Source organism: Sus scrofa, chromosome 5, assembly GCF_054392235.1.
Source record: "Sus scrofa isolate SSC_HxYL_T2T_F1_AM1 chromosome 5, Sscrofa_HxYL_maternal_Yorkshire_Landrace_v2.0, whole genome shotgun sequence".
NCBI lineage: Eukaryota > Metazoa > Chordata > Mammalia > Artiodactyla > Suidae > Sus > Sus scrofa.
Window position 1 is genome coordinate 31,238,344 of NC_139387.1, and position 26,184 is coordinate 31,264,527.

At 40.9% G+C, this 26,184-nt stretch overlaps 1 protein-coding gene and 1 long non-coding RNA gene across 5 annotated transcripts in view; one reads left to right on the forward strand and one right to left on the reverse strand.

Annotated features, from left to right (window-relative positions):
- The window catches only part of LOC146403301 (uncharacterized), an 83,239-nt gene that overhangs the window by 27,934 nt on the left and 29,121 nt on the right, over positions 1 to 26,184 (forward strand). The gene's annotated exons all lie outside the window — the stretch shown is intronic.
- Positions 20,327 to 26,184, reverse strand: part of PPM1H (protein phosphatase, Mg2+/Mn2+ dependent 1H) — a 272,860-nt gene continuing 267,002 nt past the window's right edge. For both annotated transcript variants that reach the window (XM_021091936.2, XM_084956249.1), the window contains one exon: positions 20,327 to 24,966. In XM_021091936.2, the coding sequence (XP_020947595.1) occupies positions 24,819 to 24,966 (148 nt within the window). In that variant the 3' untranslated portion in view covers positions 20,327 to 24,818. The remainder of the gene's footprint in view (positions 24,967 to 26,184) is intronic.

Here is a 26,184-nt window from a genome sequence, read left to right on the forward strand (position 1 = left end):
AATTACTGGGCGCCTTCTCGACCTGCTTCAAAGCTTCCTATAACCTGGCAGTGAATGAAATGCACAACCTTCCAACTCAATGACATTTAAGGCAACCACTCATTGGTTCAGGCAGCAAAATAAATTGGTACTCAGCTGCTCCCAGTCTATTTTTCTGGTTGGAGCAATAAATAAAAGAAATGATTGTGCCACTGCACATGTGACACAAACCTGCCCCCTCCCCAAGCAATCACATTCTCTCACTCTCTCTCTGGCTTTGTTCTGGTCCCCTTTAGGAACAGAGTGTTAAGGATTGTATTTGGGTTGCCCAGGGCTGTGTGTCTACATTTGAGTCCTACACACACAAATATAATAAATGAATGTGTGTACATTTGAATTGCATACCCACTCCTACTGAATTTGTAGTGCATTCATATGGAAATATTTTCTACTAAATATTATAACTCCCCCAATATTCTTATTTAGTCCCTTTTATTCAAGGGACTAAGTTGCATCACTCAAGGGTGACATTTAAATGACAGTTACTACAGTAACACAGAGTAATGACCTTGTGAAGTGCCATATATTGGTGTGCTTATCCAGTAATTTATATACCCCATAAATACCAGTTGTGATGTCTGAAGAGAACTTAAAAAAGACAAGAAATCTCTTTTCCCCACACAAATGGTTGTGAAATATAACATTTTTAGAAGCACGTTGGGGATACTTTTTTACCCCATAATCTCCCCCGCCCCCCAGATTCCTTCCCTTCTAAGCAGTGAGTGTTGCATCCCTCTGCCCCTCAAATATTAAAAATAAAAACCAGAAGATAGTCTTCTGCTCTCCCTCCCACCCCAAGGTCTTTACAAACACAAAGAGAAAAAAAAAGGAATCTATCAAATCACAAGATCCTTACCCTCTCTCAAACTAAATCTGCTTTAATCAGTATGCTAGCACATTCTGTCAAACTCCCCAACTTTTTAAGCAATACATTATTCCTTCAGTTTCTGCCAAAGCTAAACCTTTGCCAGGCCCCACGGCTTTATGAAGAGGCTGTTGCCAAGTTGACTTCTCTGTCTCAGTCAAGAGGCTGCTCCCCAGCTCTGCTCGAAATTAATAAGGCCAATCAGATATGCACAAAGCCTGCGCAGCCAATCATTCTTCTCCAAGTATTTGCCATCTCCTCTGCGGTCAGATAAATCACGTTAAAGCTATTACACCAATGACCATAAATTAGGGGGCCTGGCGGTCAGTCCCTCCCGAGGACACAGCAGGCTAAGATTATTCCAGCGCAAGGGAGGGGAGGTGGGCCCGCGGGGTGGTGAGTTATCTGTGGTTACAGAATCCTGGGCCGGCGCGCAGGCTCCCGGAGGACCGTGTCTGGGCTGCGCCCAGCTGTGCACCAGCGCTCGGACGGAGATGGCCCCATCCCCTGGTGCGCGGACTCCATCTGCGCCGCTCTGCCAGACTATTTACAGCCGAGGTTCGGCCGGTGATTGCTGGCATGGAAAACTCATTTCTCAGCCCGGCTTTTATTTACACTCTTATTAAGGAGCCTTCACTCACATCGGAATGGCAGCGAGTGGCTGCAGCGAGCCCTTGGCCCCCGGCCAGGCAGCCGATCTTGGGGCGGGTGAGCCCCCGGGGCCGCCCTCGCCGGCGACCTTCCGCCCAGGGAGCGCAGTGAGCGCTGGCACAAAGGCACCAGAAACCAGGGCGCAGGAACCTGAGCGCAACACCCTGGAAAAATTCAGTGGCCTGGTGGCTGATTTCCCCTTGCGGTGTTGGCTGGTTCCCCGCCCCCTTGCCTGGCCATGCTTCTTGCAAACGTGGACCGTGAGAAAATGAAGGGTTGACATGCTTTAACCCGCATCCAAAATCTTAGATCAAGATTCCACCCTCCCCCAGACCCCTCTCTACCCGCCCAAGCCTCTGCTGCTGGGTTGTAACCCAGCCTTCCAGGAGGGATAGACTCCCAGTAATGACTCCCAGGAGGGAAACTTCCTGGCTGTTCTTTCTGTTGGCACCGCATAAAACCCAAGCAGGCCAGCGCATGTGCGTGTGAGCCTGCAAGTCCGGAAAACCCGCCAGAAGCCTCTGCACATCTGGGGCTCCTAACCATGCATATTCATGACTGAGAGCAGTAAAACCCAGGTCAGCTGCTTGAAGACAATGAACTGTGTTCTTAAAGGCTAACCAAGCCCGAGAATTGAATAAAAATAACAACCCCCCAGCCTCCTTTCTGAATCCTGTGCAAAGCGTCTTAACACTTGAGACTATTTTTTTTCCCCCTAAAATGGACAAAGGAAACAGGGAGCAGTTTTGCAAGGGGTCAGTTTCTACAGTTTTCCTTAACTATAGAAATCTTGATTCTACCTTTTCCTTAGTGTCCTCAGCCTCTGCAAGAGTAGGTAGTATCTTCACATCTTTTCTTCTGCACATGGTCCCTCTTGGTTTAACTTGTTTCCTTTCTCTTCCTGTTACTCATCCTGCCATCTGATGGCATCACTCTTAGCCTTTCTTCCCAGAAAGGATGGATCTTCTGCCCTCCTGACGCTCATTTCTATCACTTCCATGCTACTCCCACAGACCCCCCCCCCATCCCCCATTCCGGGTTTGCTGTTATGGGCTGAATTGTGTCCCCCAAAACTGATTTGTTAAGACTTAATCCTGCACTACTTAAGAATATGACTGTATTTTGGAGAGAGAGCCTTTAAAGAGGTAATTAAGGTAAAATGAGGTTCAATATGACTGGTGTTCTTTTGAGAGGAAATTCAGACAAAGAGACACCAAGAATGCATGCTCTCAGGCAAAAGACTGTGAAGACAACAAAAAAGGCCAAGCCAAGCCAAGGAGAGGCCAAACCTTTCCCTCAGGATGGTTTTGGTCTGCACAGCATTCTTTTTATTATGTTTAAGGTGATCTTGTTTTTTGATAAGAAACTATTCACCAGTGAAATTTCCATGAGATTTATTCATGCCCCTTCTGTTTTTCAGTTTTGCCCTGTATACGTTTTTCCAGTTAAAATACAGGATACCCAAGTTTGAATTTCAAAGGAACAGAAAAATAATTTTTAAAGTATGTCCCAAATATTGCATGGGACATGCTTATATTTTTAAAAAAATTCTTTATCTGAAATTCAGATTTAACTAGATGTCTTATATTTTTTAATCTGTGAAACTGCCAACAATAGTTCAGGGTGTGTGTCTTTAATATTTTTACACGGTGGTTCTGACATTAGAATCAACTGGAGAACATTTAAAAAATACTGATGGCTGGGGTCTCTCCCTAGGGGAACTGGATGTAATTGGTTTGGGATTTTTTTTTTTTTTTAAAGCTCCCAGGTGATTTTAATGTGCAGGCAGGGACTAGAATCCCTGCAGTAAGAGGCAGGTATTAACTAATTAAATGTTCATGGCTACTGCATTGTTGGATTTAGGTTCCCTTAAGCTTAAATTCTTTGGGTTTTGTTCTGCTAAAAAATGTCATCATATTATTCTTATTGCTGAGCCCAGAGGCAAAGGTCAAGTAGATCATGAAAAATGCCCTGTTAGTATGTGAAATGGTTTTATTATTTCAGGTCAACTGAGAACATAAAGAAAGATGTCAAGAGCTGTGTAATATTGATAACACTGCAGAAAACTACTCTCTATCCCAGCACTTCAGGTTTTGTAATAAATGGTGCAGCTGGACACCATGGTAAAAGATTTACCTTTTACCATTACTTTTATTACAGGTCACTGCTCAAGAATGTAGGATCTGTTTTAAGCACACTTTCTTTCAAGAGGAATTTCAATATAACTGTGTTCAGTTCTTACAGACCTTGGGTATCTTCTCTTCTTCAGCTATTAATTGGCAAGTATGGAGAGCTAAAGCTTACCTGCAGCTCACTTGTTACTGAAAAATTGATGGAAAGTTCATGTATCATGGCTAATACCCCGAAGGTAGGGCCTTATATTTGACTCTGGTACTCAATTTCATCCTGAAAATAAGCCTTGCCAATATAAACCTTTGTAATAAGTGCTAAGGAGATGCTGGCATAGAGCTCCAGCTGAATAAGAGTCAAACTAGAGTGAGAGGAAAATAAAATGCCTGTGGCAGAAATATATTTTATAGATGTTGTTGGTGGGTCAGATGATATTGCTTGATTAGTACAAAGTTCAAAGTTCAGGGATAGAGATTGATGTGAAAGGGCTTTGTTAAATATGCTATCTAACATAGGCTGAATGGACACAAAAACAAGACCTACATATTTGCTGTTTATAAGAGACCCACTTCAGATCAAGAGACACATACAGGAGTTCCCGTCATGGCGCAGTGGTTAACGAATCCAACTAGGAACCATGAGGTTTCGGGTTCGGTCCCTGCCCTCGCTCAGTGGGTTAACGATCCGGCGTTGCCATGAGCTGTGGTGTAGGTCGCAGACGCAGCTCGGATCCCGAGTTGCTGTGGCTCTGGCATAGGCTGTCAGCAACAGCTCCAATTCGACCCCTAGCCTGGGAACCTCCATATGCCACGAGAGCGGCCCGAGAAATGGCAAAAAGACAAAAAAAAAAAAAAAAAAAAAAGAGAGAGACACATACAGACTGAAAGTTAGAGAATGGAAAAAGGTATTCCATGCAAATGGAAATCAAAAGGAAGCTGAAGTAGCAATACTCATCAGACAACAGGCTTTGAAATCAAGACTGTTACAAGAGACAAAGAAGGACACTGCATAGTGATCCAAGGATCAATCCAAGAGGATGATATAACAATCATAAATATATATGCACCCAACATAGGAGCACTTCAATATATAAGGCAAATGATAACAGACACAAAAGGAGAAACTGACAGTAACACAATAACAGTGGGGGACTTTAACACCCCACTTACATCAATGGACAGATCATCCAGACAGAAAATCAATAACAAAAGCCTTAAATGACACACTAGACCAGATGGACTTAATTGATTTTTATAGAGCATTTCATCTAAAAGGAACAGAATAAACATTCTTTTCAAATGCACATGAAACATTCTTCAGGAGAGATCACATGCAAGCCTCAGTAAATTAAGGAAAACTGGAATTATATTTCGCACCACAAATGCTAAAAGAAATCAACTATAAGAGGAATTCCCTGGTGACTCGGTAACCTAAGTACCCAGCATTGGCACTGCTGTGGCTTGGGTCATTGCTATGGTGTGGGTTCAGTCCCTGGCCCCAGAACTTCCAAGTGCCATGGGTGTGGCCAAAAAAAGAAAAAAAATTGACTCTAAGAAAAAACAAAACCCGCCAAGAAGAAAAAAAAAAAACAAAAAAACACGTAGAGGCTAAACAATATGCTACTAAACAACCAATGGATCACTGAAGAAATCAAAGAGGAAATTAAAAAATCTAGGGACAAATGAAAATGAAAACACCATGATCCAAAATCTATGGGATACAGCACAAGCAGTTCTAAGAGGGGGGTTTATAGTGATACAAACTTTAAGAAACAAGAAAAATCTCAAATAACCTAACCTTACATTAACCAGAGAAAGAACAAACAATACCCAAAGTTAGTAGAAGAAATTATAAAGATTAGAGCAGAAATAAATGAAATACAAAGAAAACAATAGAAAAGATCAATAAAACTAAAAGCTGGTTCTTTGAAAAAGTAAAAAGATTGATAAATCTTTAGCCAGATTCATCAAGAAAAAAAGTAGAGGGCTCAAATCAAAATTGGAAATGAAAAAGGAGAAGTTACAACCAACACCACAGAAATACATCACAAAGGATCATAAGAGACTACTACAAGCAACTAGATGCCAATTAAATGGACAACCTAGAAGAAATGGACAAATTCTTAGAAAGATACAATTTCCCAAGCCAAACCAGGAAGAAATAGAAAATATGAACAGACCACTTACAAGTACTGAATTGAACATGTGATTTCAAAACTCCCAACAAACAGAAGTCCATGACTGGATGCCTTTGCAGGGGAATTCTGTCAAACATTTAAAGTAGAGTTAACACCTATCCATCTCAAACTATTCCAAAAAATTGCAGAGGAAGGAACACTTCCAAACTGATGCTATGAGGCCACCATAACCTGTATACCAAAACCAGACGAAGATGGCACAAAAAAAGAAAACTACAGACCAATATCATTGGTGAACATAGATATAAAAATCCTCAATAAAATACTAGCAAACAGAATCCAACAATACATTAAAAGAGTCATATAATCATGATCAAGTGGGATTCATCCCAGAGATTTAAGGATTTTCAATACCTGCAAACCAATCAGTGTGATACACCACGTTAAAAAAGTGAAGAATAAAAACCATATGATCATTTCAATAGATATAGAAAAAGCTTGATAAAATTCAATATCCATTAATGATAAAAATTCTCCAGAAAGTAGGGATAGAGGGAACCTACTCAACATAGTAAAAGCCGTATATGAGAAACCCACAGCTAACATCATACTCGATGATGAAAAGCTGAAAGCATTTCTCCTAAGATTAGGAACAAGACAAGAATGTCCACTCTCATCACTTAATGTAGTTCTGGAAAGTCCTGGCCTCGGCAGTCAGAGAAGAAAAAGAAATTGAAGGAATCCAAATTGGAAAGGAAGAAGTAAAACAGTCACTGTTTGCAGATGACATAGTATGATACATATGGAGTTCCCATTATGGAGCAGCAGAAATGAATCTGACTAGGAACCATAAGGTTTTGGGTTTGATCCCTGGTATCGCTCAGTGGGTTAAGGATCTGGCATTGCCGTGAGCTGTGGTGTAGGTTGCAGATGTGGCTCGGATCCCACATTGCTGTGGCTCTGGCATAAGCTGGCAGCTGTACCTTTGATTAGACCCCTAGCCTGGGAACCTCCATATGCCCCCAGTGCAGCCCTAAAAAGCCAAAAAAAAAAAAAAAAAAAAAGTATGATACATAGAAAATCCTAAAGACACTACCAGAAAACTACTTGAGCTCATCAATAAATTTGGCAAAGTGGCAGGATACAAAACTCATACGCAGAAATGTTACATTTCTATATACTATCAACAAAAGATCAGAAAGAGAAATCAAGGAAACAATTCCAATTACCATCACATCAAAAAGAATAAAATACCTAGGAATAAACCTACCTAAAGAGGCAAAAGACCTGTACTCTGAAAACTAAGATGCTGATAAATGGAAGATGAGGAGTTCTCTTCATGGTTCAGTGCTTAACCAACCTGACTAGGATCCATAAGGATGTAGGTTTGCTTCCTGGCTTCGCTCAGTGGGTTAAGGATCTGACGTTGCTGTGAGCTGTGGGTGTAGGTCATAGAAGCGGCTCGGATCCTGAGTCACTATAGCTGTGGTATAGACTGGCAGCTGTAGCCCCAATTTGGCCCCTGGCCTGGGAACTTCCATATGCCATGAGTGTGGCCCTAAAAAGCAAAAAAAAAAAAAGAGAGAAATAAATGGAAGATGATACAAACAGATGAAAAGTTATACCATGTTCTTGAATTGGCAGAATCAATATTTTGAAAATTAGTATACTAATCAAGGCAACCTACAGATTTAATGCAACCACTATCAAATTGCCAATGGCATTTTTCACAGAGCTAGAACAAAAAATTTTAAGATATGTATGAAGTCAGAACAGATCTTGAATAGCCAAAGCAATCTTGAGAAAGGAACCCAGAGCAGGAGGAATCAAGCTCTCTGACTTCAGTCTATATACTACAAAGCTACAGTCATCAAACAGTATGGTACTGGCACAAAAATAGAAATATACATCAATAGAACAGGATAGAAAGCCCAAAAATAAACCCATACACCCATGGTCAACTAATCTATGACAAAGGAGGCAAGAATATAATAGTGAAAAGACAGCCTCTTCAATAAGTGATGCTGGGAAAACTGGACAACTACTTGTAAAAGAACGAAATTAGAACACTCTCTAACACCATACACAAAAATAAACTCAAAATGGATAAAAGTCCAAAATGTAAGATCGGACACTATAAAACTCCTAGAGGAAAACATAGGCCGAACATTTTCTGACATAAATAACAGCAATATCTTCTCAGATCTACCTCCTAGAGTAATGACCATGGAAACAAATAGGAGGAGTTCCCGTTGTGGCTCAGTCGTAATGAACCCAACTAGTATCTATGATGGATATGGGTTCAATTCCTGGCCTTGCTCTATGGGTTAAGGATCCAGCACTGCCATGAGCTGTGGTATACGTCACAGAGGTGGCCTGGATCTACCTCATTGCTGTCGCTCTTTCGTAGACCAGCAGCTACAGCCCCAGTTCAACCCCTAGCCTGGGAACCTCCATGTGCCACAGGTGCGGCCCTAAAAAAAAGAAAAAAAAAAAGCCAAACAAATGGGACCTAATTAAACGTAAAGGCTTTTGCACAGCAAAGGAAACCATAAACAAAAAGACAGCCTACAGAATGGGAAAAAAATATTTGCAACCAACAAGAAATTAATCACCAAGATATATGAACAGCTCATGTAGCTCAATATTAAAAAAACAAGGCAATCAAAAAATGGGTAGAAGCCCTAAGTAGACATTTCTTCTTTGAAGGCATACAGATGGTTGAAAGACAAATGAAAAGATGCTCAACATTGCCAATTATTGGAGAAAGGCAAACCAAAACTGTGACGAGATACCACTGCATACCAGTCAGAATGGCCATTATCCAAAAGTCTATAAATAGTAAATGCTGGAGAGGTTGTAAAGAAAAAGGAACCCTCCTGTGATGTTGGTGGGAATATAAATTGTATAGACACTGTGGAGAACAGTATGGAGTTAACTTAGAAAACTAAAAATAAATTACCATATTATCCTGCAATTCTATTCCTAGGCATATATACAGAGAAAATAGTGATTTGAAAAGATATATGCATCAATTTTTCAATGCAGCAGTATTTACAATAGCCAAGACATGGAATCAACCTAAATGTCTCTCAGTAGATGAATGACTAAAGAAGAAGTGGTATATTTATACAATGGAGTATTATTAAGCCATAAAAAAGAAAGAATAATGCCATTGCAGCAACATGGATGGACCTAGAATTTATCATACTAAGTAAGCCAAAGACAGACAAATATATGATATCATTTATATGTGGATTCTTTAAAAAATAACATACAGGAGTTCCTGTCATGGCGCAGTGGTTAACAAATCTGACTAGGAACCATGAGGTTGCGGGTTCAATCCCTGGCCTTGCTCAGTGGGTTAAGGATCTGGCGTTGCCATGAGCTGTGGTATAGGTCACAGATGTGGCTCGGATCGCACGTTGCTGTGGCTCTGGCGTAGGCCAGTGGCTACAGCTCCAATTCGACCCCTAGCCTGGGAACCTCCATATGCCACGGGTGTGGCCCTAGAAAAGGCAAAAAGACAAAAAATAAATAAATAAATAACATACAAATGAACTTATATACAAAACTAGACCCATAGACATAGATAACAAATGGGAAAGTTGGGTGGGCGGGGGGAGGTGGTCATATGTGAAGGATAAATTAGGAGTTTGGAGTTAACATATACATACAATTACATATAAAATAGATAACCAACAAGGACTACTGTATAGCACAGGAACTATACTCAATATTTTGTAATAACCTATAAGGGAAAATGATCTGAAAAAAATAGATGTATAGGTATGTATAATTTAATCACTTCACTGTACACCTGAAACTAACACAACATTGCCAATCAACTATAATTCTTTTAAAATGTCATCTAAATAAGTATGTACACCATGGAGGTTTTGTAACTACTGCTTATTCTCTTAGTGAGAAGTTGCAAAAAACTGTTGCAGGAGAAGGCAGTTGAGTATAGAAGAGAACTTTGGATTTGAAATCCTGGCTTTCATGCTGCTTGGCTCTGGGTCCTTGGGGAACTACTTAACCTACCTGAATTGCTATTTCCTCATCTGGAAAAGCACTTCTGTAATGGTAGAATAAGGACCTCTGAAAATCCACTACTTTATATAAACAAAAACAATACTGGCAAAAATTGCCAAAAATAACTTTTTTCAGAACTCTGGAAACCAAGTAAAGGATTGCAGCAATCCAAGGAGAAGAAAAATAGCTGCGTATTTGTTTCCTTTTTCTTTTTAGGGCTGCACCTGTGGCATCTGGAAGTTCCCAGGCTAGGGGTTGAGTAGGAGCTGCAGCTGCTGGCCTACACCACAGCCATAGCAATACTAGATCCGAGCTGCATCTGTGACCTGCACTGCAGCTCTCAGCAATGCTGGATCCTTAATCCACTGAGCAAGGCCAGGGGTCGAATCCACATCCTCATGGATATTAATTTGAGCTCTTAGCTTGCTGAGCTTTAATGGGAACTCCATAGCTGAGTCTTTCTGGGAACATAGTAGCATTTTTTTTTTCTTTATGGCTGGATCCATGGCATGTGGAAGTTTGGGCCAGAGACTGAATCCGAGCCACAGCTGTGATCTACACTGAAGTTGTGGCAATGCCATGTCCATGTAATCCACGGCACCAGGCCAGGGATCTGAGCCACTTAAGTTATGCTCTTAACACTGTACCACAGCAAGAACTCCAAAAATGACATTTTAACTGGACCAATTTCCTTAGGCTGTCTCCAGATCTGTGGTAGCCTTGAATGCCAACAGCCTCACAATTATAGTATCTCTGAGAACCAGCAGACTAGCAGCTGGTGAAGGAGGCAGAATGGATCTGTAGCTTCGCTAAAAGCTCCAGTCCCAGTGAAATGTCACTATTTGAATCTCCTTCTCTGGGAAGGCGCCATTATCAGGCCTTGTCCTAACTTGACCAGCTCTGTGTAAACAACTCTATCCCCAAGACGTTAGTTGAAAACGATCAAGAACAGTTGTTTAACATCATAGATATCTAAGGTAGCCATACAAGTTGAGGTTGACAAGAACCTAACCAAAAAACTAAAAAAGGAAAAAACTGATGAAGATATTTATAGAGGGCTTTCAGAAGTTACAGTATATTACTAAAGACTCAGAAGTCCTTGTACATGTGCAGGGCAGTGTGCATATCCAGAAAAGACCTTGCTGACCTTAAGACGCTGCAAAAGCAGGAAGTGAAGGCTAAGGTAGAGTTTTAAATTGCTTTCCACAGCATTGATGATGTGCTTCAAATTTGATGAAAAATATTAGTCTATACATCCAAGAGACTCAATGAACTCCAAGTAAGATAAAGTCAAAGAGATCACACCTAGACACATTGTAATCAATCCCCTTAAAGCATCAAGAAAAATACAACTTTATTACATGTGATGGATCCTCAATAAGATAAATATCCCAAAATAAAGCATGTAGCCTAGAAGGTGGTAGGATGATATATTTAAAATGATGAAAGGGAAAACAAAACAAAACAAAACAAAACAAAAAACAGCAAGTCTATCAGACAAGAATTTGATATCCAGAAAAATCTCCTTCAGAAAATGAAGGGGAAAGTAAGACATTCCTAGATAAAGAACTGATTAAGTCCCTTGCAGACATGTTTTATAAGAAATACTAAAAGGAATCCTTCAGGATTAAATGAAACGATACTAGATAGTAACTTGAATCTACAGGAAGAAATAAAGAATATATATGGAGGGGTTCCCATCATGGCACAGAAGAAATGAATCGGATTAGGAACCAAGAGGTTGCAGGTTTGATCCCTGGCCTTGCTCAGTTGGTTAAGGGTCTGGTGTTGCCGTGAGCTGTGGTGTAGGTTGCAGACACCGCTTGGGTCTGGTGTTGCTGTGGCTGTGGTGCAGGCTGGCGGCTACAGCTCCAATTGGACCCCTGGCCTGGGAACCTCCCTATGCAGTGAGTGTGGCCTTAAAAAGACAAAAGACGAAAAAAAAAATATGTATGGGAAAGACATATATAAATGTACTTTTGTTTAACCCTTTCCTTCTATAAGCTTAAGAGGCAATGCATAAACAATGATTATTAAACTTTTGATAGTCATATTGATAGAGATGTAATTTGTATGATAAATAATGGCACAAAGGAAGAGGAAAGGAATGGAAGTATTCATGGGAGCAGTTTTTGTATACTATATTGATATTAATTTGGTATTATTTCAAACTAGATTGTGTTTAAGTTAAGATGCTAATTGTAATCTCCAGGGACACCACTAAGAAAAAACTTTAAAAATATAGTAAAGAAAGGTGGGAACTAAAATGGTATACTAGAAATTATTTAAAAGAAGGCAGTAATGGAAAACTAGGGGGAGAAAATGACATTAAGACACAAAGAAACAAATAAAAAGATAAACATAAGTCCTACATTATCAATAGTACATTAACGGGATCTGGACTAAAACTTTCTATCAAAAGTGGATGGATATTGCCACAATGAACTTAAAACTATGATCTAACTATATTCTGTCTATAAGAGAAACTTTATATTCAAAGATACAAAATGGCTCATAATGAAAGGATGGAAAAAGATGTACCATGCAGAAAGTAACTAGTCGAGAGCCAGTGTGACTATGTAAATATCAAACAAAATAGACTTTAAGATAAAAATTGTTACTGGAGACAAAGCAGAATGTTTTATAATGATAAAAGGGTTAATCCAACAGGAAGGCTAACAAATATAAACATATGCACCTAAAAACAGGGCCAAAAAAGGGGAGCAAAAACTGATACATCTTAAGAGAGAAACAGACAGTTCAGCAATAATAGTCGGAGACTTTAATACTTCACTTTCACTAATGGATAAGACAACTAGGCAGAAGATTAGCAATGAAAAAAAAAAAAAGGGATCAGCAATGAAATTGAAGGCTTACACTACTGATTATTTAGATCTGATAGAATCAACTACAGAACACTCTATCCAGGAGAGCAGAATACATTCTTTTCATGTTCACATGGAACATTATTTAGGATAGAGTATATGATATGCCATAAAACAAACTTCAGTAAATTTAAAAGGAATGAAATCACATAGTAGGCTCCCTGATCACAATGGAATAACATTATTTTCTCATTTATAAAATGTGATATTTACCTGGGGAGATAAAAGAACCCAAATCTCAAGTACCCAGCAAAGGGCCTAATGAATATATAACACATAGTAATTAATACCTAACAATATAATACATGTATAAAACATGCCTCACTTTCTTTGCCTGACTGCTGGAGTACGGTAAATGATGAGTTAACATATTCCTTGAAAATTTGAAAAAAAATTCATAACTGCTTTGAATTTGTGGCAGAATTACTGATTTCTTAGTATTGAAGAAATATAGTATCACAGTTCTGATGCATCATCCACCACTTAGCAATAAAAAAAACTGTCAAATTTATAATTTATTCTGTTTGTAACTCAATGAAACAAGGTAAATGATTACTGATCTGTTTTTTCTTAATGAAGACCATTAGTGTATATTAATATACTTGACTTTTTCCTTCATTTCGTATCAGAGAGGCAAGATCAGGCCATATAGTAAGCTTGACTTTTTACCATTTTAGAACAGATCTTAACTCAGATTATCTATTGCTACTTTGTGCAACAAAGCAGATTTGGGTGACAGAGTCTAAATGGCCCCCCAAACCTAAAATATTTATTATCTGGTCCTAAAATATTTATTATCTGGCCCCCCAAACCTAAAATATTTATAGAAAAAGTGGGCTGAATCCTAACCTAAGAAATAATCCTCTGGTGGACCTAGTGGATGATATTCCAAGAAAGATATTGAAAAAACATGTTGCCATCCTTTTATTTCCAAATTTGCATAACTGTTCAACATGGCCCATCTTGTTTTTAATCTGTATGCTCACAATTCCTCCTCCTCAATGTTTGAAGCTATTCTCAGCTATTTATAGATGGTATTGTAATGTATATTTGAGTCTATATGTGTTGTATTTTAAGGCATATAATACTAGTTATGATAGCACATATATTTTTCTTAAGTATGAAAACAAAGACACTTAATTTTCTTTCAAATTCTATTGTGCAATTGGTAGATTGGCCAAATGTTCCCTGACTTAATATCTAGAGCTTCCACGAATTAGAAATTTCACTTTTTCACCTAGGACAGTGAGAGCAGAGATTTCATAGTTGTCCAGAATATCCTCCCAACTTTTTTTCCTCACTGACCGAACTCAAATGGGAAGTAATGTCTAATTCAGAACTGATAAGACTACTATTTCAGATTCCACAGTTCTTTAATCAGAGATGACAGGTCACTACAGAATGTGAAATGACTTGGCTTGGAACATTGTTCTGTTACTTTTCTTCTATCCTCATGTCAACAATTTCCCCAACCCCACTCCCACCTCACAACAGTGCTTTTTGAATGTGCTTATCTACTTTGATTTTTTTGTGACTAGATTTCTAAATTAAATTTTTTTTTTTTGGTCTTTTTGCCTTTTCTGGGGCCACTCCCATGGCATATGGAGGTTCCCAGGCTAGGGGTCTAATTGGAGCTACAGCTGCCGGCCTACGCCAGAGCCACAGCAACGCGGGATCCGAGCTGCGTCTGTGACCTACACCACAGTTCATGGCAACGCTGGATCCTTAACCCACTGACTGAGGCCAGGGATGGAACCTGCAACCTCATGTTCCTAGTCAGATTCGTTAACCACTAAGCCACGACGGGAACTCCTCTAAATTAAAATTTTTAAAGAGGGTAAAAGGGAAAGCTCATTGAGAAGAGTGCTTTCCTCCAGGTCTGCATTCACACTTTCCAAAGATCTGTTCATGGTCATCTTGGGCCAGTAAACTGGTCAGACCTGGTCCCTGCAAGGTAATCAAGGTCACCCTGCCTCCATCTCATGCTCAGTCACAATCTGAATCTCTTGCAGGTAGCCTAAGTGGAATCAATAAAGCAAAGGGGCTGGCTAGAAAAATCTCATCAGAAGTGAAAAACACGAGGCCAGAAATGTAGGGAGATGTACTAAGAGGGTGGTAGTCTTTTCAGGGCTCTTTAGAAAGCAATTAAAAAGGCAGACTAACGGCTAGAAATATATAACTCACTCTTTAGTCTGTCATTTAATTGAAGGAAAAGACTGGAATGGCAAAAAGTTTGAAGTATTTTATAGATGACTTTTTTTTTTTTTCTTTTTATGGCTACACCTGCAGCATATGGAAGTTCCCAGTCTAGGGGTACAATCAGAGGTATAGCTGAAGCCTACACTACAACCACAACACTGGATCTGAGCCACGTTTGTGAACTATGCTGCAGCTTGCAGCAACACTGGATCCTTAACCCACTGAGTGATGCCAGGGGTCAGACTGTATCCTCACAGAGAATATGTTGGGTCCTTAACCCACTGAGCCACAATGGGAACTCCTAGGTGATTTTTAAATGAGGATGAGAATTTTTAAATTTTTCATACAGTTTCAAAATTTTGTTTTCCCTTAACTATAAGCTAACGCTCTCAAGCAACAGTCTTGGGAGCCAAAGAATCACCCGAATCTCCCAGGGGTTATAAATGGGACAACATGGGATGATCTTATCATAGTGAGGGGTTAAAGACCTTTGTTTTCTGTTCTAGACTCAGGTCCCTAATAGTTACAATTTTGCTGTCTAATGATCATTATAATCTGCATGAAGAAGAAAAAGCACAGATGTGAAGGAGAACTCAGGATTCCTAAGATTCCATGACAGCCATCAGTTAGTCTCTGCATTATTGGTATGTTTGTTTCCTCCATTTCTCTCACTATACCAGATCCCTAAAGGAGGATTACTCCCCAGGTTACGAATGTAGTTTCTCAATGCCATTTTCTTTTTAATTTATATTTTTAACCACTTTATCCTCAATCCTCTAGAACCAGGTTGTATTTTATTTCAGTTATCTACTATATAATAAACTACCCAAATCTTAGTGGCTTGAAACCAAAACCATTTTATTTGCTCATGTTTTTATAGGTCAGGGATTCAAGTATAGTTCCACTTTGCTCTGCAATGTCTGTGACCTCAAAGCTGGAATGGCTTGAACAGCTGAGATCTGGCCGGGTATCTCTCTTCTTACAGTATCACTGGAGTGGCATCAAATGGCATTTGAGGATCAAAGATGGCCTTACTCCTAATTTGCAGAGACTTAGGTACTCTCCCTGGTGGCCCCATCACTCAGTAATCTAGTCTGACATTTGCAGGGTGGCTGGCTTCCAATAGGGAAAGCAGGTGCTATAGACCTCTAGAGACTAGGCTTGGAATTCTTAGAATGTCATTTCCGCATTCTATTCATCAATGCCAGTTATGGGCCAGACCAATTCAAGGAATGGGGAAACAAATACCACCTCTTGATGAGAAAAGGAGCATTTGCAAACAGATATAAAAGGTGTAGTTGGCAGCCATCTTTGGAGACAATCTACTGCAGCTTTCAGAAGGTAACCGGATACTCTAAGCACTCTTCATGGGAGAATGCCAGAAGAATCCTCCATCTTCCACAGAGAAAAAAAATGTGTCCATTCACAGGTATCTAATCCAAAGAGTAACTCTTTTCATGAGCTTCTACTGTTGAGTAGGGAAGAAAAGGCATCATAAGCATTAGGGTAAAAGTAATGGTGAAAAAAAGCTAGGGAGATTTTGCAGTAAAATCATTCTTTTTTTTTTTTTTTTCCTGTAGGGCTGCATCCATGGCATATGGAGGTTCCCAGGCTAGGGGTCGAATCAGAGCTGTAGCCACTGGCCTAAACCACAACCACAGCAACTCCAGATCTGAGCCATGTCTGCAACCTACACCACAACTCACAGCAATGCCAGATCCTTAATCTGCTGAGTGAAGCCAAGTATCAAACCTGCATCCTCATGGATGCTAGTCAGATTTGTTTCCGCTGAGCCACAATGAGAACTCCAATAAAATCATTCTAAGGTGAGTATTTTTTATCTAGTCTGCTCTTCTGAACTAAGCTTACTTTTAGCTTTCTTCTGTGAATCAATACTTTGTTTTTTTAACATTGTGTAGATATTTTCAACATTTCTTTAACTTACTGGACTCTAGAACTAAGCAGAATTAGTATTTTTTGATGTCTTATCCTTCCTTTAAAGCTAACTTTTTTTCTGTAAGATGGTAATTATTTTACTAACACTTTATAATTACTTAAAAAACAAAGGGGAGTCTTGTGTCTTCCTGTTTTAAGCAAGGATGTTAGTCAATAGCCTTCTCACTTAAGATTACCTCTTGGGATAAAGAAGTCAATTCACCAGCAATATATAACACTCATAAATATTTATGCACCCAACATAAGAGCACCTAAACGTACAAAGCAAATATTAACATACCTAAGGGGAGAATAGACAGCAATACAGTAACAGTAGAAGACTTAAAAAACCCTCTTATATCAATGGATAGATCACTCAGAGAAAAATCAATGAAGAAACACTGGCTTTAAATGACACATTAGACTAGATGGGCTTAACAGACATACACAAAACATCCCATCCAAGAGCAATAAAACATAATTCTTCTCAAGTGTTCATGGAACATTCTCCAGAATAGGTCATGTGTTAGACCACAAAACAGTCTTAACAAATTTAAGAAGACTGAAATCATATCAGGCATATTTTCTGATCACAATGCTGTAAAAGTAGAATCAATTACAAGAAGAAATTTGGAAAATTCACACATATGTGGCAATTAAGCTACTTAACAAATCAGTGGGTCAGTGAAGAAATCAAAATACCATAAGACAAATGAAAATGGAAATACAACATATGAAAACCAATCCCGTTTACAATTGCATCAAAAAGAATACAATGCCTAGGAATAAATTTAACCAAGCAGCTGAAAGACCTGTATACTGAAAACTATAAGATACTGCTGAAAGAAACTGAAGGCACAAATAAATGGAAAGATATACTATGTTAATGGATTAGAAAAATTGATACTGTTTAAATGTCAATACTACCTAAAACAATCTACAGATTCAGTGCAATCTCTCTAAAAATTCTGATGGCATTTTTCATAGAAATAGAACAAAGAATCCTAAAATTTGTATGGAACCACACAAAGCCAAAGCCATACTGATAAAGAATAAGAGAGCTTTAAGCATCAAGTTCCCTTATTTCAAAGTCTACTGCAAAGTTATAATAATCAAAACAGTATGGTATTGGCAGGAAAACAGACACATAGCTCAGTGGAACAGATATAAATAAACTCATACATTTATGGTCAATTAATTTACAATAGAGGAGCCAAGAATATACAGTGGGGAAAGGACACTCTCTTCAATAAATGATGCTAAGAAAATGGGACAGCCACATGCAGAAGAATGAAACTGGACCACTACATAGACCATAAACAAAGGCTTGGATGTAAGACCTGAACCATAAGAATCCTCAAAGCAACATAGGTAGTAAGCTTCTTGACATTGGTCTTGGCAAAGATTTTTGGGTTCAACACCAAAGGAAAAATAAAAAAGAAGGACTACATCAAACCAAAAGCTTCTGCACAGCAAAGGAAACCATCAACAAAATGAAAAAGCAACCTACTGAATGGGAAAAAATATCTGCAAATCACAGACATATATCTGATAAGTTGTTAATATAAAAATATATAAAGAACTTATACAAGTCAAAAAAAATCAGTTATAAAGTGGGCAGAGTGGAGTTCTGCTGTGGCTCAGCGGTAACGAGCCTTACCAGTATCCATGAGGATAAGGGTTCAATCCCTGGCCTCCCTCAGTGGGTTAAGGATCCAGTGTTGCCGTGAGCTGAGCTATAGGTTGCAGACGTGGTTCAGATCCTGTCTTGCTGTGGCATAGGCTGGTGGCTACAGCTCCAATTCAGCCCCTAGTCTGGGAACTTCCAAATGCCATGGATGTGGCCCTAAAAATTTTAGACCAAAAAAAAAAAACCCAAAACCAAAAAAAAGTGGGCAGAGGATCTGAATAGACGCTTTTCTAAAGAAGACATAGACAACATGTATCTGAAAGAGGCTCAACATCACTAATCATCAGGGAAATGCAAATCAAAACCACTAGATATCACCTCACACCTCTCAGATGGGCAATTACCAAAAAGACAAGTGTTGTCAAGGATGTGGAGAAAAAAGAACCCTCTTTCACTGCTGGTAGGAATGTAAGTTTATGCAGCTACTATAGAAAACAATATAGAGCTTTCTCAAAAAATTAAATAGATCTACCATATGATCTAGAAATTCCACTTCTGGGGGTTTCACCCAAGAAAATTAAAACACATTTAAAAAATTATATGCACATTCATGCTGTTCACTGCAGCATTATTTACAATAGCCAAGATATGGAAACAACCTAAATGTCCATCAAAGGATGAATGGCTAAAGAAACTGTGGTCTGTGGTGTTTTTTAATACATATGTGTATGTTTTTTACATATAGATATATATGTGTGTATACAAACACACACATTTAATGGGATATTATGTGTGTGTATATATATATCCCACATCTAATAGAATATTATTCAACCATAAAAAGAATGAAATCTTGCCATGTGTGACAACATGGATGGACCTTGAAGGCATTATGCCAAGTCATTATGCTATGTCTTATGAAAAAAGAGAAAGAAAAATATTGTATGATCTCACTTATATGTGGAATCTGAAAAAATAATTAGTTGGCATTTCCACGGTGGCTCAGTGGATTAAGGACTCAGCGTTGTCTCAGTGAGGATGCAGGTTTGATCCCTGTCTTGCTCAGTGGGTTAAGGATATGGCATTGCCACAAGCCCATAGGTTGCAGATGTGGCTCCGATCTGGTGTTTCCATGGCTGTGGCATAGGCCAGCAGCTGCGGCTCTGATTTGACCCCAGCCTGGGAACTTCCGTACGCAGCAGGTGTGGCCTTTAAAAAAAAAACCTAATTCATGGATACAGAAAACAGAGGCAAAGGATAGGGAGTTGGTGAAATGGGTCCAGACTTCCAGTTATAAAATAAATAAGTCCTGTAGATGTAATATACAGCATGGTGAACATATTGTAATTATATACTGCTTGTTAGTAGTACCATATTGCATATTGGAAAGTTACTAGGAGAGTCAATCTTACAAGTTCTCATCATAAGAGTAAAACGTCTGTAACACTGGATGGTGATGGGTGGTCACTAGACTTCATATGGTGATCATTTCACAATCTGTACACTTACCAAATCATTATGGTGTCTACCTGAAACTAATATGATGTTGTATGTCAATTATACCTCAATAAAACAACAAAAAAAGAATTACCTGTTGGGAGTAATTCTTGGGAGTCATGTCCATGGTGAACAGAGGCATCGATGATGATAAAGGACGGCCTGTTCTGATGATTCCTGTGAAGACTGACAGTCTGAGCATCTATTCCCTTCTGATGTTCTTTTGAGTCTGTTCAGTTGATGACTCCATGAGGCCATGACATTCACCTCATACCTGATATGAAAAAGCTTCTTAGTGAATTAAAAGGAATGACACAAAAACGTTTTGCTAAAGGGGTCCTATATACATATATATAATATTTTATTTTAAAATGGCATTGAGCATATACATTTCTTCAACTTTTTCCAGGGAACATTGCACCGAAGTTTCAAAACACACAAAATAGATCCCCTTTACTAAACAGTTTTCATTTCTGGGTTACAAAAGTCAGGGTTTCACAATCACAGAGCATAAATGGTTCCAAAACCGTTTTCAGGAAGATTCCTTTCATTCGCTATAATGTAGGATCTTTTTTGGAAACCCAGACAGTAATACATTCCTTACAAATGATCTCCACTCTGGGCCTCTCTGGATTTCCAGAAGAAACAAGGAAAATGGAGGCAAAATAGGAGTAAAAGAGTAACCCCAGGACTCCCCAAACAAACACTAAAAACTATGGAAGATTGGAGGAGTGGAGGACACAAGATTCTTCTTCAAGTACATCACAGCAGAAAACAACACAATTACAGCCTCATTTGGTCACTGTCTACCTGGTTGGTACATAAACAAAACTTCACCTAAGACACACAGGCAAAATTAAAGCTATTTACACAAATCACATCATGGAGTAGAAATAGTGCTCCCTGGACTGGCACTTGAATCTTACAAAGAGCCACCACGGCGCTTACACAAGAGGCAAGTGGGGCTGCTCATGTAGTGTCCTTTGAAAAATCCCCGTGTGCACACACCTAAGCCACGTCACCCATACAGAACCAGAGTACACTCGGGGGGCTATGGTGTGCCGGCTGTGATGTGTCTCTGCCATTGCCATGTCCTCAAAAGTCTAAGTTCCTAATGTAAAGTCCTGTCCAGCGGCCAGATACTATTTCACTCTTTTCCTAGATCTGCTACGTTTGAGGGTCAGCCTGGTGGGTTTTGGCACAGACAGTGGCTCTCACTGCTTTCTCCAAGTGTCCCAGGAACATGAACTTACCAAAAATAGAATCTCATAAAAGCTTAACATGTTCCATCTAAACACAGTACAGCTGCTCTGGGTCACTTAAGGAAAGGTAAGATCCTCAGACTGTGGTGGAAAGAAAACCACTGACCATTCATGGCCTTGTAAATAAAGTTGGTTGGCAGATGAGGAGGGAGGTTAGACCAGAGTCTTAAAGATGTGGGAGTTCTTCCCCCGCCCCGCCCCCGCCTCCCAGTGTTTCCCTGCTAGTGCTCTTGGTCCACCGAACACCCCGCCCCAGTGGCCAAGATCTGAGGCCAAATCTAGACACGGGACTCTCATCCCTGCCCAACAATACTACTGACAGCTGTGATGCGTCCCAAGGAGTAAATGAATACTAGTAAAAAGAGTGAGCGCAGCTGACTTTATGCAGCCCCCATGGAGGTAAACCGTCAGAGACGAAACAATTCAACACCCCAGATTCCCCCAAGCTGTAAACGGTGGAAAATAACCAATTCCCACTTTGAGGGCTTTGTCCTATTAGACAGCTGAGCACTTGGCCTAGCCCGCTTCTCACAGCTCTGTTCCTTCCCCAAGAACAGAAGTTGGCAAGCGTGACCGCAGGAGAACACCCCCTCCGGTTTTCTGGCTGCTGGCACTGCTCTGATTTCAGGTGTTGGGAGAGCAAAGGTCTGGTTGTTGCCCAACAAAATGCCACAGAGTTTGCTCTCTTTAAGGAAAAGAGTGTCACCAAACATTCTGAAGACCAGAGGCCAGCCCAACAAAGAGATTTAGAATTGAGAGAGACTTTCATTAAAGGAAGTGGCCACCCCTCACCTCCACCCCGACCCCCAGACAACCATGAACACCTGACTAGGAAATTGGAAGCTTTTTATTAAAGAAGACATCCTCTGAGGCTACTGGGGCCAGGAGACTTGATTATAAATCAGATACTCAAGATGTCAGAACCATGTAGAAATAAGTTCTGCAGAATTTTAAGTATGTGGCCTTTTGACCCTTCCAGGAATTCTCCGTGGGCCGATCGTTACATAGACACAGTTACTGCTCTGGGATCAGATGACATGGGGCCTGGGTGAAAAATAAGGCTAAAACGGAGCAAGCTCAATTCACAGAGCAATATCAGCGTTGGACAGACCTGCCACGGGCATTAACAAATTATTTTTTTCCACATTTGATTTAGTCACCTCCTTTGTGGCTTCCCAAACAGACGCATGGCTTCAGCTCACTCCTAAGATCTTTCTACCCGAGGGGGCTTAGGGAAAGAATTCCCATATACCTTTCTAACTAAATCCAGTAGGACCAAATGCTCAAGACTTTCAGAAAAACGGAATAAAGGGGTTCCAGAGTATTTCCTGAGACGTGCCTTGGCAGGAAATGGACAATTGAGTGGAAGGTTGTCATGACATCTACAGGATATGCACATCTAAACTCTGACACTTGTGCCTTGAATAAGACAAGAGAGACTCAAGGTAGGACCCAGATAGAAGCCCAGAAAATAAAGGAAATGAAAGGCAATGGCAACTCGGGGAAGAGGTGATGGCCTGGGAGGACAGCTTCTCAAAGAAGGTGGCTCAGAGTCCTCCACAGAAAACTTGCTCAAGTTTCTGAATTTATACCTGGTTTGGAGAGTCCACGCCGGAAGTGGACCGCACTGTTGTTGGATGCCTGCATGTTTCCCCATAGCATCATGTTCTGCCAGAGGAGCAAATTGTTTACCCCAGACTCCTCTCCTTGGGGAGACAGGCTGGCAGATGATGAGGATTCCTGACACTGGAGCCAGTTCTTCCCAGGCAACACTGCAGCAAACACTTGGGTGGGTGAATCCCAGGTACCTCACCTGCCCGACCAGGTATTGTTTCCACACTGTGGGATGAATGCATTCCTAAGCAGGAAAGCTCCAGGCCATTCCTGAGAGAATATTTACATTCCAGGAATGCAAATACAGGTGATTAACTGCACAGAGGAAAGGTTCCTGCCCTCCCCTCTGGGGAAGGGATTCAAACAAACATGAGAAGTGGAATTGGCTCTCCAGCCTTCTGGGGGAATGGCACCCTTGACCTTTTCCTTTATCGGGTGAGAAGAATGTTTTTATTATAAAAAGTGGTCAAGATGGTGATGATACCACAGGAGGCCTGTAGGAAGAGCCCTCGGTCACTGGACACTGCTCTACCAAGTCCCGCAGTGCTGGGAAGCCATCTGCCCAAGAAGTGGTTTCTAGAAATCTATTTTGCGATTCCTCTGGGCAGAGAAGCAGCGGTAGCCCTGCTCTGGTGAGGAACAGCCAGAGGTGGAGCACCTGCGGGGACAGGCTGGTTGGGACATGATTCTGGGAAGAAGGAACAGGGCAGGGTGCACAGCTTGAGAATGACTGTCAACCACCTGGCTGATAAATTCACTCTTATCAAACGGCCGTTCTGAGTGGGCCTGGGCCAGATATGAAGGGGAGGCTCAGACTGCTGCTTCTTGACAGGACTCTGCTACTGTACACCTTCCTTGGAGTGGGCTTGGGGACAGTCACCTCACGGCCCAGGGAACCTGGATCCAGGTGGAGGAATGGTCCTCAAATGAGGTGCAGTGAACTGACCGATACAAGGAACACCCTAGATTGCTCAATTTGACACTGCTTTGGGTGTGTCCCAGTGGCACAGTGCGGGGAGGGCCAACCATTCTGGAAATGAAAAGCCCGACTCTCCAGAGAAACTGCAAGCCACGCCAGAGGGACCCTTGTAGACGACAGAGGAACTGGTGGTCCCAAGAAACACCCACATAGTCACAAAAACACATTGATTGCAACTCAGGAATGAGCTGTTACATAACAAAGACTGAGCTCCGTCACCCAGGGCACCGCTCCAGATGGCTGCCTGGGTGGTATGGGCTACAGGATACGGGACCGGACCGGCAGGGCTGGAGTCTGACACACAGATTCCGCGGCCAGGGCTTGGAAAGTCCCCGGCTTGTTCTATCGGAGGGAAACAATTACGATTCAAAGAACAGCAAAAGAGAAAAAAAATCCCTGCCGCCCCCCACTGTCACCAAAAAAGAATAAAGACACACATATACACACCCACACAGAGATAGTGTTCCCTGAAATAAATCTCAGGCTTACTAGAAGATGGGTGCTTACACTTTCCGAGGCATGATCCCCAAACTTTCCAATGCAGCACTTGTAACCCGTGGAGAAGGTGGCAGCTTGGCAGGCTGAAGAGTCTTCTGCCAGTTGCACCCGAAAATGGCCACCCCAGCTACTCTGGATAAAATAAATATGGTGTATGTGCCTCCAAATGGGCGAGAGCCACCTAGGAGGCCCATGAGAGGAACCAACAGAAACCTAACACTCAGTAGCAGCCTTTGTGTTTTGCTCTTGTTGAGAATCCAGACCTGTGACTAAAGAGGAAACTGAAACCCAAGGGTCCTCTTGAAGCTCAGCCAGAGGCCTTTCAGCAGCAAGCTCCCGACCTGGGCTGGGAAGAGCTGGCATCCCCTGGAACTCTGCTGGGGCACGTCCATCCCAGCCCCGCCCTGCCCACAGGCACCCCAGCTTTCTCCCCTTCAGTCCTCCCCAAGCCCTGGGCTGTTTTCATGACAGTTTGTTTCCATGTATTAAAGGAATGACATAGACAGAAATGTCGTCTCCTGAGCCCAGTCGGTCATTGGATATCCGCCATCCTCTGTCCTTCAGGACGCCCCGGGCTCGCATCACCAGGTCCTGAGCTGCCAGTGTGTACCTGTGTAGGGAGAAGCAGGAATGAGATGTCAGTGTGGCATCAGGCAGACCTGGGGTCAGGCAAGGCTGGGAAGGAGGCATTATAACACCATGTAAACCCTTTTCAAATACCCTAAAGTCGCCAAAAGCCTAGGGCACTGTTTCCCGAAATGTGGGAGGCCTAACTGTGAGATTACTATTTAGGTCGACAGAGGGACGAGGTACAACATACATTAAATAACCTCCTAAATTGTTCTGCTGCTCAGTCCTCTTTTGAAAAAAATTTTGGTTTTTTTTCTTGTTGTTGTTGTTATCTTTTTGTCTTGCAGGGCCGCATTGGCAGCACAGAGAGGTTCCCAGGCTAGGGGTTTAATCAGAGCTACAGCTGCTGGCCTACACTGCAGCCACAGCAACGCCAGATCCAAGCTACACCTCAGCTCATGGCAACACCAGATCCTTAACCTTGGCGAGGCCAAGGATTGAACCCGCATCCTCATGGATGCTAGTCGAGTTCGTTAAACAAGCCACGATAGGAACTCCTGAAAATTTTTGATGTCAATGAGAGAGCCTGGTTTAGTGCTAGAGTATCTTTAACACATATCTGCTTAGGCTCAAGAGCTTTCTACAGCTACAAAAGTACACGGGAAAAAGAAGAGCTTTTGTTTTCAATATATTTATTTTTAGGGCCATACTACTTTTAGGACAAAGGATGGTCATTTTTCTATTCATACATGAATAGAAAAAAAAGGGGTAAATCTTTTTAAATAATTTTTTTTTTTTAAAGAAAAGTTTTTCTTTAAAGAAAAAAGTTAATGCCAGCACAGGTAGCAAAGGATCATAATAAAAACGTGAAGGTGCTTGAATGTTCGCCCTTGGTCTGGGTGAGCTATTCCCCCACCTTCATCGGTGCCACATGCTTCTCTTCATCACTGTAAGTACGGCGAGGGATCCCCAAGAATTTTAAAATAAGATAGCTCATTGATATTTAAATCATAAACTAAAAAAAATAAAAATAATGACTATGCTGTAAATGGATGGAAATTATTAAAATCTAGAGAAATACATTAGTGAGAAGTGATTTGGGAATGGGGACCTGGATTAGCCTTGAGGCGAAACAAACAAACAAACATTGGCAGGTGTCTATCCAAATACTAACTGAGGCAGAGGCAGAGACAGTCTTTTTTCTTTCTTTCTTTTTTTTTTCCGGCTATGCCTATGGCAGATGCAAGTTCCTGGGCCT